Raw genomic sequence first — 19,814 nt, 5'->3', positions numbered from 1 at the left:
GCATACATAGATAGAGGGCACAGGACCAATTTAACAGGAAGGGATAATACTTAAAAGGTGAAATTAGGAGGTGAGAGAGGAATATAATGAGAGGAGATGGGGAGAGACAGAATGGGGTAAACTATCTCATATAGAAGAAGAGGCAAGGGAAAATGGTTGGGGAGGGGAATGAATAGGAAGGCAAAAGGGAATGGGTCAACCTTATTCCCATTGAATTTGGCTTGAGGAGGGCATGAAATACACAATAAATAGGGTATCTCACCCTCCAGGAGAGTAGGGGGGGAAGGGGATGAGAGGGGGTATGGTGGAAGGGAGGGTAGGCTGGGGGGGGAAGGGAAGTTGGGAGCACCCACTTTTGAAAAGGGATGGGATCAAAGTAGAGAATAGAACAAGTGGGAGGTGGGATAGGAGGGAGGGAAATATAGTCAGTCTTTTACAATATATCTACTATGTTATTGTTTTGCATTAGTCACACATGTACAACCTATACTGAATTGCTTATCTTCCCAATAAGGGTGGGAGACAAGGGAGGAAGGGAATGAATCTGGAATTCAAAGTTTAAAATGAAATATTCACATATATTCACATATATATACACATATATACTATTATTAATACTACTTTACATGTAATTGGGAAATAAGATATACAGGCACTGGGGCATAGAGACCCACTGGAAAAGTCGAAAGGGGTATGGGAGAAAATATGGGAGAGAGCAGATTGGAGGAGGGGATATCCTGTGGGACCGGTATTTGGGGGCGGTGGGTAGGGGAAAAACAGGGAGAAAATTTGTAACTCAAAATCTGGAGGAAAGGAATAATATAAATCAGAAGTTAATAAAGCATTTGAAAAAAAATTAACATCTATGTTGTACAGTATTTTTGTTTTGTTAAACATTTCCCAAATATATTTTAATGTAGTTGGGCACACTTGGGGAACTTTGTAGCAGTCTGCCCGAGTTTGACATATCTGTTTAAAGCATATTCTTTAAAAGAGTTTTGTCTTTACCTTCTTCATTGATTTGAGGTTCAAACCGTTCCATTGTGACAGTTGATAAATCTTCAGGATCAAGACTCCAAACCCCAACTCCTTCTGCAGCACCTGCTGCCATGGCAGCACCCAGTGCTGTTGTTTCAGGCATTGAAGGTTTTACTAAGGCGAAAAAACACAGATCAGCAACCAACAGTTAAATATACTTAAAATAGCTTTAAAATTTACTATTTTTATTCCTATCAATTATGGGGCTTAAAATTTTAAGGCATAAATGTTTACTAACCTACTGGTATACAAAGAATATCTGCTTGAAGTTGCATGAGAATTTTATTGTTGGTCATTCCTCCATCTACTTGCAAATGGCTGAGTGGAATTCCACAGTCTTTATTCATGGCATCCAAAATCTTAAATTAATATAATTTTCTAATTAAAATATAGTATTGGATATATTAATAAGCTTTGTAGTATTCATAAGTTGTATTCAATAAGCACTATTCATAAGTAGTATTCAATAAGTAAATAAGCTTTGTAGTACTCATAGAGAAAAAATTTTTTATTTCTAGTTGAAAATATAGGTCAATCTCCAATATCTGTACAGAAATTATCCACTCTTCCCATTAGTTGTACAAACTAGTTGTAGTATTAGCTCAAAGAAACCAATTCAGGGCAAAATCTACTGCTTTCGTAACTAAATTTTTATATACATATGGAATATATACATGTATGTACACATTTATTTAATGTGTAATACACAAATATGGGATATCAGTGTGAACACATTTACACTATGTTCTGGGGAAAAACATAAATAAACCTCTACAGAATTCTTTGGTTAAAATTAATATGCAAAAAGTATGCATTCATTAAATAGTAAGAAAAAGGATAAAGAAAATATGATAAGCTTGGGCCTGTTTTTTTTTTACCTCTCTTGTTTGGAAACAAACAGCTTCTAATGCAGCAAAAGCAATATGGTGTTTATTGGTGAACTGAGTAAGGCCACAAATAATCCTGAAAACATAAAACAGAAGTTTTGAAGATCAGAGTATTAGACGATTGTCTTATCTGACTGAAAATTTCCAGAAGAGACAATTTTTTTGGGGGGAAGGGATTGAATTTGTTAAGAAGAATATATTGGAATAGCACTGAAGAAACAACATTTCTTACATTCCCTAGTTTTACATCTACAAAATAAAGAAAAAATAGGAAACCTAAGTAGCTGAAAATCCTCTAATTTAGATAATATCCCAGACTATATAACTTCTCCACAAACATGAGGAATCAAAGATATTGAAAAAAAAAAGATTTAACAAGAAGCTCTTGTTAAATAATTTGCATATCTTTAGCACTGGTATGTCCTACAATTACATTACCCCATCCATTTTTTCCATTCGCTAGGTCTGAAAAGTTTCCCTCAAATTATTTAAACTTGATTCTAAGATATCTTTAAAATGGGGGAGCTATGACAATAAAGCAATTAAGCAAAAGCATCAAAACAGAAATAACTATATTGTATTTTCATCCATACCCTCTTGCACTGGGCTCCCAGTATGGTGCATATAATCCTGAGAATGCTGGAACAAAGTAGCAGCCATAAGAAGTGCCTACCTCATTAGCAAGCTTTTCTAATATGGGGAGAAAAAAAAATCTATTAAAAGAATATATAGAAAAGATGACTATTTAGTATTGCTCTCTCCCCTAACACAACTAGTAAAACATTTTTTTTGCTTCCTATCATTTAGTACATCAAATGGTATTCTTTTTATTTTAGAGAATTTTAAATTACTTACTACTCTAACAACATACACCTGGTCTCCAGAGAAGAATGATACTACAGAAATAAAAGGTGTAGTATTAGGCAGTTCCTACTTTTATCTTCAATAACCTGGATTGTTCCTTTGACTTTGCAAGTTAGTGAGCAAAATGGATCCTAGTTATATTTAGTTTTTTTTTTTTTAATTTGTCAGTCCTTTACCCAGCAACACTTCTGGATATCACTTTCCTATGTCAAATTCAAAAAATGGATTAAAGCCTGCATAGGTACATCAAAGGTTTGTTTCATGGGTTTCCATCACCAATGAATTTATCAGCTACTGTATCTGGTTAATTGGTCCATTGACACAGTGACCAGGCAACAGAGTAGGGCTTCTGTACACTGATAAGGCTAATGTGAGTTAATAAAAACTTTTTAAAGTTAGTTATTCAAAGAAGGAACAAAAATCTGAAGGTTTAATCAGCATTATTTGGGCTCTTTCTTTGAACCTTGGGTTTTGGAATATTGCTTATTTTTGTAAATCCTTAAATTTTAATCATAAACTTTTTGAGTTTAGAGTTTACAGCCCATCATCAATTTAACAACCACAGATTAATATTTCTGCTCATTATAACACTTCATGAAACGTTTCATTTTCATGATTTATCAAATCTTAACCTGGATTAAATTGATGCCAATTCAATGGAATAGAAATATCCCATAAGATCATACATGTGGAAATAAACGGTTGATGGCTACACATTGTATACAACATATACTTGTATATATGCAATGAATGTATGCATATCCATCCAACCCTTGGAATAACGTTAGCATAAATATTTATAATTAAATGTTTATGGATTTCCTGCAGTACAGTAGAAAGAATGCTGGATGTGTAATACTCAGGCCTGATTTTGAATTCTGCCTCTGTTGCTTCCTATCTGTTGATTAGGCCTTGGTTTCCTCATTTCCAAAATCATGGACTAGATGACCAGTAAGATCCCTTCCAGCTCAAAATCTATGACCCTGATTCAGATTCTATAACTTTATTTTAGGACTACCAAAAAATAAAACCACACTCACCAACTTCCTCTGAAGACTTTAAAATACCAAGATTGTCTCTTAGCCAGCGAACAACAGCACCAGCTATGGCAACTGAGCCCTAAGGGCGGGAAAAATATCGTAAATGGAATGTATTCTTAAGGTCCAGGAAGGGACATTTTATCACTACCAAAAAGGTTCCCTCTCCCCCTCCCCGCAGTAGAGGCTATCCATAAATACCCTCAACTAGTGAAATAAAATTCATATAACTTTATTGTATGTGTATGTACATAGATATGTAGATGCATATATATGTATGTATGTGTGTATATTTTATATACTTTAGTTAGGTGGCACAGTGGATAGAGTGCTGAGCCCAAAGTCAGGAAGATTCATCTTCCTGAGTTCAAATACTAGATATTTACTAGCTGTGTGACCCTGGACAAGTCCCTTAACCCAGTTTGCCTCAGTTTCCTCATCAGTAAAATGAGCTGGAGAAAGAAATGGCAAACCACTCCAGTATCTTTGCCAGGAAAACATCAAAAGTGATCATCAAGGTGGACATGGGACGGCTAGGTGGTGCAGTGAATAGAGTACCGGCCCTGAAGTCAGAAGGACCCGAGTTCAAATCTGACCTTAGACACTTAACACAAAAATAGCTGTGTGACCTTAGGCAAGTCACTTAACCCCAACTGCCCTACCTTCCCCCCTGCAAAAAACAAAAAGAACAATCTAATAAAAAGAGCAGGACATGACTTAAAAATGACTGAACTGAATATATACATATATGTATTAGCAAAGGGGAGTCAATAAGATAAATTTTCATTGTGCACCAACATTTATAGCATACACCTTTGTTATTTTGTCTGAATATAAAATAATTTTTTTTCTCTGTTTTTGAAAACTGAAGATATGTTTAAAGTCACCTGTGCATGTACATTGTGTGTGTACGTTTTGTGTACATATGCTTATAAGTAAATAAGTATATGCACCTTTTTTTAGGGATAGTTTAATGTTCAAAAAAACCAGGAAATTAATTAACTATGACATTTGCAGGTTGACTTTCAAATAAATATGTTTCAAGAACTTTATAAAGTTTGGTCACAACTATTGTCTATCAAGAGTTCTGGTGTGGGGGGCAGAGTGAAGATGGCAGAGTAGAAGCAGGTCCTCTGCGCGGCTCCGGCTTCCACCTTCTCCAATTCATGTAAAAGGGGACTCTGTTGGAGTTGCAGAAAACACAAAATAACACAGAGAATCTAACCTCCTGCTGAGGACAGCCTGGCAAGCCAGCAGGAATCAGCCAGCACAGCGCTCTGGGAGGCAATGCCCAGCTCCACACTGAGGTTTTAGTCCCAGGGTGGGCCTGACCAGCCTCCAGATCACCAGCAGCTGTGGCCGTTTCCAGAATTATCAACACACAGATGTGAAGGACAAAGTGAGAGGTCAGGACACTGTGGATTTTGGGACCCAGTTTGGGAGTGCCTCGGCTTTTATCCCCCAGGCGAGAAGCCACTGAGGAGCACCTCCACGTGGCAGCTTCAGCTCCTGGCCTGCAGAGTGTAGGGGGACCAAGCGACTAATCTGAAAGATAATTGCTCTTGCTTTAACCTGCTTGGATCTAGACTGCAGTCTAGGGTGGAAGTTCTGGGGTGTGTGTCCAGCTTGCCAGAGAGTGTGGAGGCTTCAGCAAGGGCACCCAACTAATACCTCTGGCAGCTGAGAAAACCCCAGCATTTGGTATAAAGCTCCCCTGTCTGGTAGCAGAGTCCAACTGTGGCAAAAAGCCCAAAAGTCAAGTAATTGAGTGGTAACATGACCAGGCAAAGGAAACAAAGCAAAAAGAAAAACCCAACATTAGACTCCTATTTTGGGGACAAAAACGAGCAAAGCATGGAACAGCAGGAAGACAGTGAAGTCAGAACTCCTGCACCAAAAGCTTCTAAGGAAAATACGAGCTGGTTACAGGCCATAGAGGACCTTAAGAAGCAGATAAGAGAAGTGGAGGAAAAATTGGGAAGAGAAATGAGAACGATGCAAAATAATTACAAATTGAGAGTCAACAGCAAGACTGAGGAAAATAATACCTTAAAAAAAAGACTAACTCAAATGGCAAAAGAGGCTCAAAAAGGCAATGAAGAGAAGAATGCCTTAAAAAGCCGAATTTGCCAGATCGACAAAGAATCTCAAAAGCTCACTGAAGAGAATCATTCCTTCAGAATTAGATTGGAGCAAATGGAAGCTAATAATTTATGAGAAATCAAAATGCTGTTAAATAAATCCGAACAAATGAAAGAATAGAAGGCACTGTGAAATATCTCATTGGAAAAACCACTGACCTAGAAAATAGATCCAGGAGAGATAATTTAAATATTATTGGACTACCTGAAAGCCATGATCAAAGAAAGAACCTAGAAATCATCCTCCAAGAAATCCTCAAGGAAAACTGCCCTGATACTTTAGAACCACAGGGCAAAATAGAGGTTGAAAGATTCCACCAATCACCTCCTGCAAAAGATCCCCAAAAGAAAACTCCTAGGAATATTATAGCCAGGTTCCAAAATTCCCAGATCAAGGAGAGAATATTAAAAGCAGCCAGGAAGAAACAATTTGAATATTGTGGAAACACAATCAGGATAACCCAGGATCTGGCAGCTTCTACACTGAAGGATCGAAGGGCTTGGAATATGATATTCTGGAGGTCAAAGGAGCTGGGATTAAAACCAAGAATCACCTACCCAGCAAAACTGATTATCATGTTTCAGGGGAAAATATGGTCATTCAGTGGAACAGAGGACTTTCAAGCATTCTTGATGAAAAAAACAAGAGTTGAATAGAAAATTTGACATTCAGATACAAGAAGCAAGAGAAGCATGAGAAGGTAAACAGGGAAAAGAAATCATAAGGAACTTATCAAAGTTGAACTATTAACATTCTACATGGAAAACAATAATTGTAACTGATGAAACTTTTCTCAGTATGAAAATAGTTGAAGGGAATATAAATATATATATATATACATGTCTATATATTGAGGGTATATGGGCATATGAATACATATGTGAATATGTGTATATATATTTACAGGTATACATAGATAGAGGGTGCAGGACCAATTTAATAGGAAGGGATGATACTTAAAAGGTGAAATTAAGGGGGGGGGGGCAGCTAGGTGGCTCAGTGAATACAGCACTGGCCCTGGAGTCAGGAGGACCTGAGTTCAAATTCGGTCTCAGACACTTGACACACTTACTACCTGTGTGACTTTGGGCAAGTCACTTAACCCCAATAGCCCTCCAAAAAAAAAAAAGGTGAGAGAGGAATATAATGAGAGATGGGGAGAGACAGATTGGGGTAAACTATCTCATATAGAAGAGGCAAGGGAAAATGGTTACAATGGAGGGGAAGAATAGGAAGGCAAAAGGGAATGGGTCAACCTTATTCTCATTAAATGTGGCTTGGGGAGGGAATGAAATACACACTAAATAGGGTATCTCACCCAACAGGAGAGTAGGGGGGAAGGGGATGAGAGGAGGGAATGATGGAAGGGAGGGCAGGCTGAGGGGGAGGGAAGTTGGAAGCACCCACTTTTGAAAAGGGAAGGGATCAAAGTAGAGAATAAAACTAGTAGGAGGTGGGACAGGAGGGAGGGAAATATAGTCAGTTTTTTACAATATATCTACTATGTTAATGTTCTGCATTAGCTACACATGTAGAGCCTATACTGAACTGCTTATCTTCCCAGTAAGGGTGGGAGACAAGGAAGGAAGGGAATATATATATATAATTAATACTATTTTACATGTAGTTGGGAAATAAGGTATAGAGGCACTGGGGCATAGAGATCCACTGGAAAAGCCAAAAGGGGTATGAGAGAAAATATGGGAGAGAGCAGATTGGAGGAGGGGATATCCTGTGGGACTGCTATTTGGGGGCGGTGGGTAGGGGAAAAACGGGGAAAAAAATTGTAACTCAAAATCTGGCAGAAATGAATGATGTAAATCAGAAGTTAATAAAGCATTTGAAAAATGGAAAAAAAAAAGAGTTCTGGTTCATGAATTTTTACTAATATAACTAAATACTAACCGATTTACACTTCTTAGCAGGGGTCTATATTAAAGCAAGCAGAGAAAGTATAGGGACTTAAAAGAAATGACTATGCCTGACAAAAGAGATATGTTATAAATTTACTAGTAGTTTTCTGTTTTATGCACTTCAATTATTTACATCTAACTTCAGTGATTCATTTCTAACATGCTTTTTGCAACAACTTCCCTTGTACTCTTATTTTCCACCTAGCTCAAGTCTACCATTCTCCAGTCCCCATCCTCCATTGTGTGCTTTAACTCCTGCTCAAATCATTCAACTTCCCTTCATCCTGAGGATCTTCTTTTCATATGTTTTCCATCTTATACTATAAAAACCTGGCTTTCTGGAAAATATAACATTCCTGGAAACCTTCCCCTGGACTGATCATTCCATTTCTCATGCCCTTTAACATACTGTCTCTTCTTTCTTCTGTCTTATGCTCTATTTCCCACTAAAGTTTGAGGTTTACTCTGTTATATTCAGTCTATATTCTTGTTTCTGTGATCTAGCTTCCAGGTGGCTGTTCTTTCCCTTCTAAGTGCACCCCCCCCAAAAAAAAAAAACCACACACAACACTTTCCTATCTAGGGACACTGATACATATGCTGGTGTCCCTCTTTTATTTCACCACTGCTCATAACTGCTGTTGAACTCCCACTCCCCTCTCACATCACATCCTCCTCTCCTTCCATCTTTTCCTCAGTCTTGCTCCTAATTTTTGCATATTGCCTCTTCAATGAGAAAGTGAGCTCTTTGAGAGCAGGGACTATAGTAAGTGTTGATTTACAGATGTATAGAAACCACCAGTTACTCCATTTCTTTCTGTTCTCAGTCCATCACCTCAGCTCCCTCATCATTTTCTTCCCTTCATAGTCCTGACCAACCAAGTTGATAAATTAAATAATATGCTATCCTCCATGTCTGAATCTCTTGCAGCATGCCCCTCCTTTTCTTGTTTATGCACTGAGCATCCTCAATCATCCTCACTCTCTTCCTTCTTTACTTGTACTCCTGAATTACCATTATATAATCTGTCAACTGTGTCTTCTACAAATTTGTGACAGAGTGCAGGGCCTAAAGTTAGGAAGACTCATCTTCTTGAATTCAAACCCAGTCTTAGCACTTACCTACTGTGTGACCCTGGGTAAGTTTCTTAACCCTATTTGCCTCAGTTTCCTCATCTCTAAAATGTGCAAGAAAAGAAAATAGTAAACCACTCAGTATCTCTGCCTTGAAGAAAACCCAAATGGGGTCATAAAGAGTCAGAAACAACTAAAAAAGTCTGAACAATAACAAAAATCGGTTAGACTCTCATTGCCACAGGGCATAACTTTTATTGATTTCATTGCCCTAAGCAGCTGAAAAAGTCTAGATCTTCTCTTCTCAAGCTTCTAACTCATTCTTTTTATTATCTTCTCCTTACCTCCTGTCTCTGAGAAAGAGGTGGCTCTTGACTTGTCAATGTCCGTTACTCTACTTTTGCCCTCTATCTTATGTCCCTTAGGACCTTGCCTATCACTCATTACTTTTATCATGTTAAGTATCTCTTTATCCATTGGTTTTTTCTCAATTGTCTACAAATACGCATCTATCACATTTTAATTAATTTTCAATTAGAAGAAATGTATTTTTTCTCCCTCATTCCTACACTCATTGAATCTTTTGAGAAGATTCTGTAAATATGTCAGAGTAGGTCAGAAAATTCTAGGCTCTCAAGATTTTCCCCCACAAAAGAGTTAAAATAGCACCTTGGGGCAAACAAAGTGTGGGTGGAGATAAAATAAGAATAGGGGTACAACCAGGGTCTTCCTGGAACAATTTGAGAAGATCAGAAGAAAAATCCCAGGACTAGGTATAGTCCCAATGAACAACCTCTAGGCTAGGTTCCATTTTAACAACAAGTGGCAAGTCCTGGGGTCAACTGGTTTGAGTGGCTGCATCTAGCCCAGTTACAGAACTTTTAACCCTGGATAGTGTATGGAGTTGGGCATTAGAGCCCAGGAAGAATGAGGGAACCTCTGCTGAAAAGGAACACCAGACCCAGCTGTGCTGTGAAAAGTGGCTGGTGTGAGAAGGAACCAGCATACCCCTGATGAATGGAGAAGCAGAGGGGCAGAAAGCCCCTGGCTGCAGGCACTTATAGGAGGTTTGGCTTTAGTTCCAGGATAGAGGGGAAAACTAAAGATCTCAGGCAAGAGGCACCATATCCCATAGCCCAGGGCTAGAGGTGATTACAAAAATTAGGCTATTGACACAAAAACAATGCACAGGTAAAGGAGAAAGAATCCAACCACAGAAAGCCATTAAGGGAACAGAGATGACCAGGTTCATCTTCAGAGGAGGAGACTGAGATAAAGAAACTCCCAAAGAGTAACATCAAATGGTCACCTCCCCAAAAAGAATTTACAGAAGCTCTTAAAAAAGACTTTAAAATAAAACAACAGAGATGGAAGAAAAACTAAAAAAAAAAAAAAAAAAAGAATAATCCAAGAAAAACAAGGTTATGAAAGTAAAGTCAACCAATTAGAAAAGGAGATCCAGAACCTTGAAAATTAGAATTAGGCAAAATGAAGCCAGTGAAATTATAAAAGCTCAAGAAATAATGAAATATAATATGAATAATGAAAAAAAAAAACAGAAGAGAAAGTGAAACAGAAAAGATTTGGAGGATAGATCAAGAAGAGGAAATATAAAAACAATTGGACTAACTAAAAGTTATGATTAAAAAAAAATCTTGATAAAATACAAGAAATAGTTAAAGAAAATTCTCTCGAAGCATTATAACAAGGGGGGAGAGGAAAGAAGAAATAGAAAAAATCCATCGATCATCACTTAAAAGAGATCCTATGAGGAAAACTCATAGGAATATCACAGTCAAATTCTGAAACCCCCAGCTCAAGGATAAAATATTAAAAGCATCAAGATTAAATCAATTTAAATATGATGGAGCCACAATTAGAATTAGAGGACCACAGGTCTTGAAACACAATACATCAAAGGATAAAAGAACTGGGGCTCTAGACAAAAATATCATACCTTGCAAAGTTAACTACTATCCTGAATGAAACAAATGGACATTTGATAAACTCTCAGACTTTCAAGACTTAAAAAAATCCTGAACTTAATAGAAGATTTGACATATAAGAAACAAGAGAAATATAAGGTACATAGCAAAGGCTAATTATAAGGGACTCATAAGGACAGACTTTCGTTTTATATATGTAAAATGTAAAATATATGTCTAAGATTCTTATTAATAATTGGGTAGTTCATAAGAAAGATTGGGGTAAACCTGTAATATTAATTTGAAAAGTAAAACCATTTAGGAACAGCTAAAAAGGGTAATTATTTTATATAAATGAGGTGTAAGAGAAAGAATCAATAAAGAGGAATTAGATGGGGGAGGAAGGCTAGTAGTTCTGGTAACCTACTTTTATTAGGAATGGGTTTAAGAGAGAACAATACATATATATGTAGAAGAATATAAAAGTCTTCTAAAATCAGAAGACATAAAATGGTAGGGGTATAGGGAGGGGAGAGAGGACAAGGAAGAGATCTTTAAAGGAGAGAAATGAGGGGACAGGTAAAATAGGGGTACAGAAGGGTGTTTAGATTTATGGGAATGGGAGGATAAAGGAGAGATGGGTGGGCAGGCAAGTAAGAGGAGGGCAAGGTGGTGGATAGAAGTAAAGTAAAGGAGGCAGGAGGGATAGGAAACAACAAATATGCACAAACATAAAAACAAAGATCAGAAGTAGAATATGTTTGGGAAACTGTTCATATACATATATATGTATATGAGTATGTATATATCTATAGCTATAGAGAAATATGTCTAAACTTTATTGTAACCTCCAGGGGGATAGAGGAAGGGGAAAAAAGAACAAAGTAAAAATATGCACAAGAGAACAAAAGTAAACTCATGAGAAAGCAAAGATGGACAACACTCAACACAACGTGTATTATTTATTATACAGGCTTTCTTGAAATGAAAATTTACTGTTACACATTTTTAATACTCTCTTACATTCTGCTATGCACATGGCATGTTTTTTTTCTTTCTTTATATTTAAGTTCCAATACTTCAGTTTATGACATATTTTTGTTTCTTTTTTCACCATGGGTCAAAATAAAGTTTTTAAAAAAAAGAAATCTTTGTAATAGGTATGTAATATTCAAGCAAAAAAAATGGTCAAGCCAATTCCTGAATTGGCCATATCCAAAAATGTGACTCATTCTGCATCTTGAATCTATCACATGTCAGAAGATGATTTGTACAGTTCTTCTAAATCATGGTTTCTATAACATTAGGGGAAATGCCCTTCACTACATACTTCTGTATCCTTGAGTTATCATCCTGTATCTTCTCCCTTTTAACACCCAACTCCTGAGAAAAAAATCATTTATAATTTTACATACTCATAATTCATTTTACTTCTCAAACCTTAGCAGGGACTCATCCCATAACCATACTGAAAATGCTCTCTCAAAGGTTACTTTAAGGGTCCAAGGTTTCTTTGATTGTTAAAGCAGATGGCCTTTTATCAGTCCTCATCCTTTCTGCAGCTTTTGATGCTACTGGACAGGCCACTCTTTCCTGATTTGGCTTTTGTAACAACACTATTCCTGCCTGATGTTCCTCCTATCTATGTTACCACTGCTTTTCAGTATTCTTTGATGGATCATCACCCATCTCCTATCCTTTCCTATGAAGGTCCTTTTGGGCTCCTTCCCCTTTTCCCTTGCTAAACTTTCTCTTACAAATCTCACAACTTCCATGGGTTTAAGTCCCATCTCTGGGATTTAAAACACAAATAAACACACATACACACACAGAGAAATGTATGATCTAAGTATCTCTTGTAAATTCTAAGCCATAAAGAAATTAGGAGAGTGAAAAATGAATTTAGTATTTGTAAGGAATTCCAAATACAATATTAAAAATTCTCAACTGGCTTCCTCTCTTTTATCTAAAGTCATCAGATTCATATTATCAAAAGAATTCTGACAATGAGATAGGAAGAATCATTGAGTATTTATTAATCTATAAGACAGGGTGAAGGCTACCACTAAATTTTCTTTTCCAATCAACAGGCTTGAAATACTAGACTGGATGGCATGAATGGTATGGTGGAAAGAGTGACAAATGTGGAGTCAGAAGATGAGTTAAAATCCCGGCCCTGCTAAATGCCACTTTCATAAACTTTGGCAATTTATTTCAGTCAGTAAACCAATGAACATTTATGAAGCACTACCATGTAAGGGGCACGCTGATAAGTTCTGGGGATAGGAAAAAAGAGGCAAAAGATATTCCCTGTCCTCGAGGAACTCATGTCCTAATGGGGGAGACAATAAGCAAGCAAATATGTACAAACAAGCTATATGCAGGGGGGGAAAGGGAAATAAATGAACAGAAGAAAAGCATTAGAGAAATAAGAGATGTTGGGAAAAACTTCCTGTAAAAGATATGATTTTAGTTGGGACTTAAAGAAGCCAGGGAGTTCAGCAGTTGGAGTAGGGGACAAAGAGCATTCTGGGCATGAGGAACAGCCAGAGAGAATGCCCAAAGCAGAGAGATGGAGTGTCTTGTTCATGGAACAACCGGGAAACCAATGAGTAAAGTGTAAGAAGACTAGAAAGGTAGGAGTGGGATAAATTATGAAGCACTTTCAACACCAGAAGATTTTGTATTTAATGCTGGCAATGACAGGGAGCCACTAGAGTTGGAGGGGGGAGTGGTGGGGGCAATGGGGGAAAGAAGTGTGTGTGTGTCTGTGACATGGTCAGATCCGAGTTCTAGAAAAATCACTGGCAGCTGAATGAAGAATAGATTGGAATGAGGTGAGTCTTTCTCACCTCTGGAAAGGCAGACCAAGCAGTTGACTACTACCATAGGCCAAGCATGAGGTGATATGGACCTGTATCACACTGGTGACAGTATCAAAGGAGAGATTAGAGAGCTTCTCCATGAGTGAACAGTTTATTGCTGACCTGGAGGGAAAAGCTGAGTCAACACACAGGAACAGTAGAGCAGAAAAGTTATGGGCAGCTTTCAGAAACTTGGTGTATAGCCCCACATTTGCTCACCTGGGACAGAACACTCAAATGACATCAGGACTGGCTTGATAAAAATGATGGGGAAATTCCGAAGCTGCTAGATGAGAAATGAGAATGAAACTCCACAGGATTTACCAGCAGGATAAATGGTCAGTCTCCAAGAAGGCAGCATTTAACTCAATCAAAAGTAAAGTACAAGTAAAGCTTACAGAGATGCACGATTCTTGGCTCAGTAAAAAAAGGCAGTTGAAATTCAGTTTTATGCCAACAGTAACGTTGTAAGTAAGTGTTTCTATGATGCCCTGAAGACCATTAATGGACCAAAGACTAAAGACTTCTGGTGTATCTCAATTACCCAGTGCTGATGGAGTCGTTGATCAGCGGTAAGGACATGATCCTGAACACTTCCATAATGTTCTCAACAGACCATCATTAACTAACGCTGAAGAAAATGACTATATGAAGTACAATGCATTTAAAGAAAAAGAATCCCAAACCACCTTAGAAAAGTCAGTTAACTGTTCTGAGTCTCAGTTTCCTCATCTATTAAATGAGGTAGCTGAACTAAATGATCTAAAAAAAAATCAGTGATTCTATAATGTATTTGACCACAGGACATCTCTAAAAGGATCTAAGTAAATTAATTCTGCCTGCTGCAGAGATTCACCTAATGTACTACTTTGGGAGTATCATCAGGAAAGATGCAGAAAATGATAAACACCCTACCTTTACACAAAAGTTATTTCCAGTCTGGGAAGATGACAACTAGGAGACTGAGAGAGAAGAGATACATTCCAGGTTTGTAAAACCATGGAGAGAGATTTGTGAACTTTACTATTAGAATACAATTATTTATTTATTAGAATAAAATAATGTGCCATCCCCCAAATTTTAAAGAAATATTAAGAAGAAATTAAAATATTAAAGAATATAGAAAATGTATGAAACTCTTACTCCAGAGACAGAACTAAAAAAAATTATTTTCAAAGAGGTTCAGATAAAATCAAAGATGGTTTATCTATCTACCAAAGTTTACAATGGATAAATAAGGCATCTCAAGTTAGTTATATCCTAAATCTTTTGAAGACATACAAAGGTTTGGGAACAATCTAAACTAGAAGGGATCCATTATTATTTTCTAGTCCAAATTCAAGTTGATAATGAAAGATATTGAAAAACAGAGAGATTAAGTGATTTGTGAAAAGCTACACAACTCACTAATGGCAAATTTAGCTCAACTCAGTGTAGTGCTAATACATAATGCTACATCTTAAGTGAAGTGAATTTACTTTCGATTCAGAAACATTTATTAAGCATCCACTATGAACAAAATATGAGACTCCTAAAAACAATTTTGATTCAATTATCATATTTCAGAAACCATGTAGCGATGACATCTCTCAAAATATTAAACTGGATTAATAAAGAAAATCCTCTGTGAAAACCTATAAAAGAAAACAATATGCCCCATACTAACATAGGAAACCTGAACTAAGTGGGTTATTAAATTGGTAGAAACTTGGAATGCTATAAATAAAACCTAATTTTCTATTAACTTTTACTGATGTATTTGACGGAGCCTTCCATTATAGCCTTTCAGACATGAAAATGAATGATATAAAATGTTAAAGTTTTAGCTAAATGAATAACTATCTAACATTTGATTAATAGATCCATACCAATCTAGAGAGGGAAATCTATCCTTTGTCCTATGAAAAAAATTTTATAAGTGGAAAAGTTCATGTAGTTCAACTACTTCATTTTTAAAATGAGAAAACTGATGCCAAAGAACTCTTGTCTAATGTGTGAGTGTGTGTGTTTTGCAAATAAGTCAAAGATCTAACATGTTTATGATATTTCCTGATGGTACAAAGCTAGGAAAGATAGATAATATATTTGATGAAAGAATCAAAAATTTTCAATGAGCTGAAATTATGAGCTAATTAGATGAAGTTTAAATGAATAAATTTAATCAAACATTGTGGTTCAAATAATCAATTGCACAAATACAGGATAGAGGTAGACTCAAAAGTAGGTCATATTAAAAAAAAAACCTTGATTTTGCAGTTTACCTACAAAATTCAGTATAAGCCAACAGTATTAAGCATAAAGTATAAAGCTTATGAGGCAGCTAGGTGGTGCTGTGGCTAGAGTGCTAGCCACTGGAGTCAGGAAGACTTCCTAAATTCAGAGCTGGTCTCAAGACACCTACTATAAAATATATAGTATATATTTATCTATAAAATGAGCTAGAGAAAGAAATGGCAAACTACTCCTGTACCTTTGCGAGGAAAACCCCAAGTGGGGTCATAAAGAGTTGGACAACAATGAACAACAACAAAGTTCATGTAATATTAAGCTGCATAACAGAAAAATAAAATCAGATTAAGGCAGGTAACAGTCCCATTTCATATACTAGGCACTACAATTAAAGAAGAGCAATGATAAACAGAACACATCCAGAAGAAGGTGACCATGATTGTGAGATAACTCAAATTCAAGTCATAAAGTGACTGAAGGAATTCAAGATAGTCTAGAGGAGGTAATATTTGGGGGGAGGGGCGAGTTGGGGGGAGTCATAGACAAATGAATAAAGCTCTTCTAATATCTGTAGGATTATTATGTGTAAAAGGTTATTATGTATAGACAAGAACTAGGCCCAATGGATGGAAAGTAGAGGTAGGAAGATTTCAGATCAATGTTACATAAGCACTTTTCTAATAATGAAAATTGAAAGGAAAAAAAAAAAGATATTTGCTATGTCATTCCCCCAAACCAAGTGTCCAATAAAACCAAGATAGGTAACTATCTGCCTTCATTGTAGCAGAAAAGATTTCTATGATGGGAGAGGAATTTCACTTCCAATTTCCACTGAAAAAGAGAGACAAAATAAAAAGATGAATAGTGAAGAAGCAGATTGAGCTTTGGAGAAATTGAAAAAAAAATTGAGATAGAACAATATCCAGCTTCAGATTCTGTCTCTAGCTTCTGTAAGAAAAAGGTTGAAATAAAACAGGATCAACTATGATCACAAGGAGCAAGGATCAGAAGAGAGAGACTCAAACAGGTCATTTTGCTAGGCAAGTAAAAAGAGGTAAGCAAACAAATGATTAAGTTAAATACAAGTAAGGCATAAGAAAAACAAACTGATAAAAAAAGGAATTAGTACGAAAAAGAAAAGGAAATGTGGAGTAGTAGTTAAATTAGCAAAAGGTAAAAAGACTAAATAAAACATCTTAAATAGGTCAAGATGGCAGAGTAGAAGCAGGACCTTGGCTGGCCTCTGGCTTCCACCTTCCCCAATCCTTGTAATTAGGGGACTCTATACAAACTTTGAAGCTGCAGAACCCACAAAATGACACAGAGAAGCTAACCTCCCGCTGAGGACAGCCCGGCAGGCTGGCAGGAATAGGCCAGCAGAAATCGGCCAGCACAGTGCTCTGGGAGCCAAGCCCAGCACCACTCAGAGGCTTTAGCTCCAGGGAGGGCCTGACCAGCGGCTGGCCAGAGGGACCCCAGATCAGCAACAGCTGCAGCCATTTCCAGATTTGTCAACACACAGATGTGAAGGACAAAGTGAGAGGTCAGTGCAGTCTGGACTTTGGGACCCAGTAAGTGGGAGTGCATGGCTTTTGCCCCCAGGGCGAGAAGCCACTGGGATGCCAGCACAGCCAGCCAGCAACATGTGGCAGCTTCAGCTCCTGGCCTGCAGAGTGTAGGGGGACCAAGCACCAGTCTGAGGGGTAATCGCTCTTGCTTTAACCTTCTTGGATCTGGATTGAAGTCTAGGGTGGAGGTCCTGGGGTGTGTGTCCAGCCTGCCAGAGTGTGTGGAGACCTCAGAGAAGGCACCCATCTAATACCTCCAGCAGCTGAGAAAACCCCAGCGTTTGGGATGAAAGCTCCCCTGTCTGGTGGCAGAGTCCTACTGTGGCAAAAAGCCCATGGGTCAAGTGACTGAGGGGCGACATGACCAGGCAAAGGAAACAAAGCAGACAGAAGATTCCAACATTACACTCCTAGTTTGGGAACAAAAAGGAACAAAGCGTGGAACAGCAAGAAGACAGCGAAGTCAGAACTCCTGCACCAAAAGCTTCTAAGGAAAATATGAGCTAGTTACAGGCCATAGAGGACCTTAAGAAGCAGATAAGAGAACTGGAGGAAAAAGTGGGAAGAGAAATGAGAACAATGCAAGAAAATTACAAATTGAGAGTCAACAGCCTGACTGAAGAAAATATTACCTTAAAAAATAGACTAACTCAAATGGCAAAAGAGGCTCAAAAAGACAATGAGGAGAAGAATGCCTTAAAAAGCCGAATTTGCTAGATGGAAAAATAATCTCAAAAGCTCAATGAGAAAAATCATTGCTACAGAATTAAGACTGGAGCAAATGGAAGCTCATGACTTTATGAGAAATCAAGATGTTGTTAAACAGATCCAAACAAATGAAAGAATGGAAGGCAATGTGAAATATCTCATGGGAAAAACCACTGACCTGGAAAATAGATCCAGGAGAGAAAATTTAAAAATTATTGGACTACCTGAAAGCCATGATCAAAGTAAGAACCTAGAAATCATCCTCCAGGAAGTTCTCAAAGAAAACTGCCCTGATGTTTTAGAACCAGAGGGCAAAATAGAGCTTGACGGAATCCACCGATCACCTCCTGCAAAAGATCCCAAAAAGAAAACTCCTAGGAATATTATAGCCAGGTTCCAAAATTCCCAGATCAAGGAGAGAATATTAAAAGCAGCCAGGAAGAAATAATTTGAATATTGTGCAAACACAATCAGGATAACCCAGGATCTGGCAGCTTCTACACTGAGGGATCGAAGGGCTTAGAATATGATATTCCAGAGGGCAAAGGAGCTGGGATTAAAACTAAGAGTCACCTACCCAGCAAAAGTGAGTATCATGTTTCAGAGGAAAATATGGTCATTCAGTGGAATAGGGGATTTTCAAGCATTCTTGCTGAAAAAACCAGAGTTGAATAGAAACTTTGACATTCAGATACAAGAAGCAAGAGAAGCATGAGAAGGTAAACAGGGAAAAGAAATCATAAGGAACTTATCAAAGTTGAACCATTAACATTCCTACATGGAAAAACAATAATTGTAACCTATGAAACTTTTATCAGTAGTTGAAGGGAATAGAAATATATATGTATATATACATATATATGTCTATATACATATATATGTCTATATATAAGGGTATATGGGCATATGAATACATATGTGAATGTGTGTATATATGTTTACAGGTATACATAGATAGAGGGCACAGGACCAATTTAACAGGAAGGGATTATACTTAAAAGGTGAAATTAAGAGGTGAGAGAGGAATATAATGAGAGGAGATGGGGAGAGACAGAATGGGGTAAACTATCATATAGAAGAGGCAAGGGAAAATAGTTATAATGGAGAGGAAGAATAGGAAGGCAAAAGGGAATGGGTCAACCTTATTCCCACTGAACTTTGCCTTGAGGAGGGAATAAAATACACACTAAATAGGGTATCTCACCCTCCAGGAGAGTAGGTGGAAAAAGGGATGAGAGGGGGGATGATGGAAGGGAAGGCAGGCTTGGGGGGGAGGGAAGTTGAGAGCACCCACTTTAGAAAAGGGATAGGATCAAAGTAGTCTAGAACAAGTGGGAGGTGGGATAGGAGGGAGGGAAATATAGTCAGTTTTTTACAACATATCTACTGTGTTATTGTTTTACATTAGCCAGACATGTACAACTTTTACTGAACTGCTTATTTTCCCAGTAAGGGTGGAAGACAAGGGAGGAAGGGAATGAATCTGGAATTCAAAGTTTTAAAATCAAATACTCAAATATATATATATATATATATATATATATATATATATATATATATATATA

The 19,814-nt window shown here is 37.3% G+C and overlaps 1 protein-coding gene across 7 annotated transcripts in view; it reads right to left on the bottom strand.

Moving 5' to 3' along the window:
- Nucleotides 1–19,814, bottom strand: part of GK (glycerol kinase) — an 88,450-nt gene that overhangs the window by 10,759 nt on the left and 57,877 nt on the right. For all 7 annotated transcript variants that reach the window (XM_069065654.1, XM_069065651.1, XM_069065647.1 and 4 more), the window contains 5 exons: nucleotides 3,830–3,908; nucleotides 2,519–2,615; nucleotides 1,917–2,001; nucleotides 1,277–1,397; nucleotides 1,009–1,152 (listed from right to left, as the gene is read on the bottom strand). In XM_069065654.1, coding sequence (XP_068921755.1) covers nucleotides 1,009–1,152; nucleotides 1,277–1,397; nucleotides 1,917–2,001; nucleotides 2,519–2,615; nucleotides 3,830–3,908 — 526 coding nt within the window. The remainder of the gene's footprint in view (nucleotides 1–1,008; nucleotides 1,153–1,276; nucleotides 1,398–1,916; nucleotides 2,002–2,518; nucleotides 2,616–3,829; nucleotides 3,909–19,814) is intronic.

The sequence above is a fragment of the Petaurus breviceps genome, unplaced genomic scaffold (assembly GCF_028583685.1).
Source record: "Petaurus breviceps papuanus isolate PSGF00001 unplaced genomic scaffold, PetGlider_PUasm1.0 90696, whole genome shotgun sequence".
Lineage (NCBI taxonomy): Eukaryota > Metazoa > Chordata > Mammalia > Diprotodontia > Petauridae > Petaurus > Petaurus breviceps.
The sequence above is the reverse complement of the archived record's forward strand: the minus strand, read 5'-3'. Positions and strand labels throughout refer to the sequence as shown.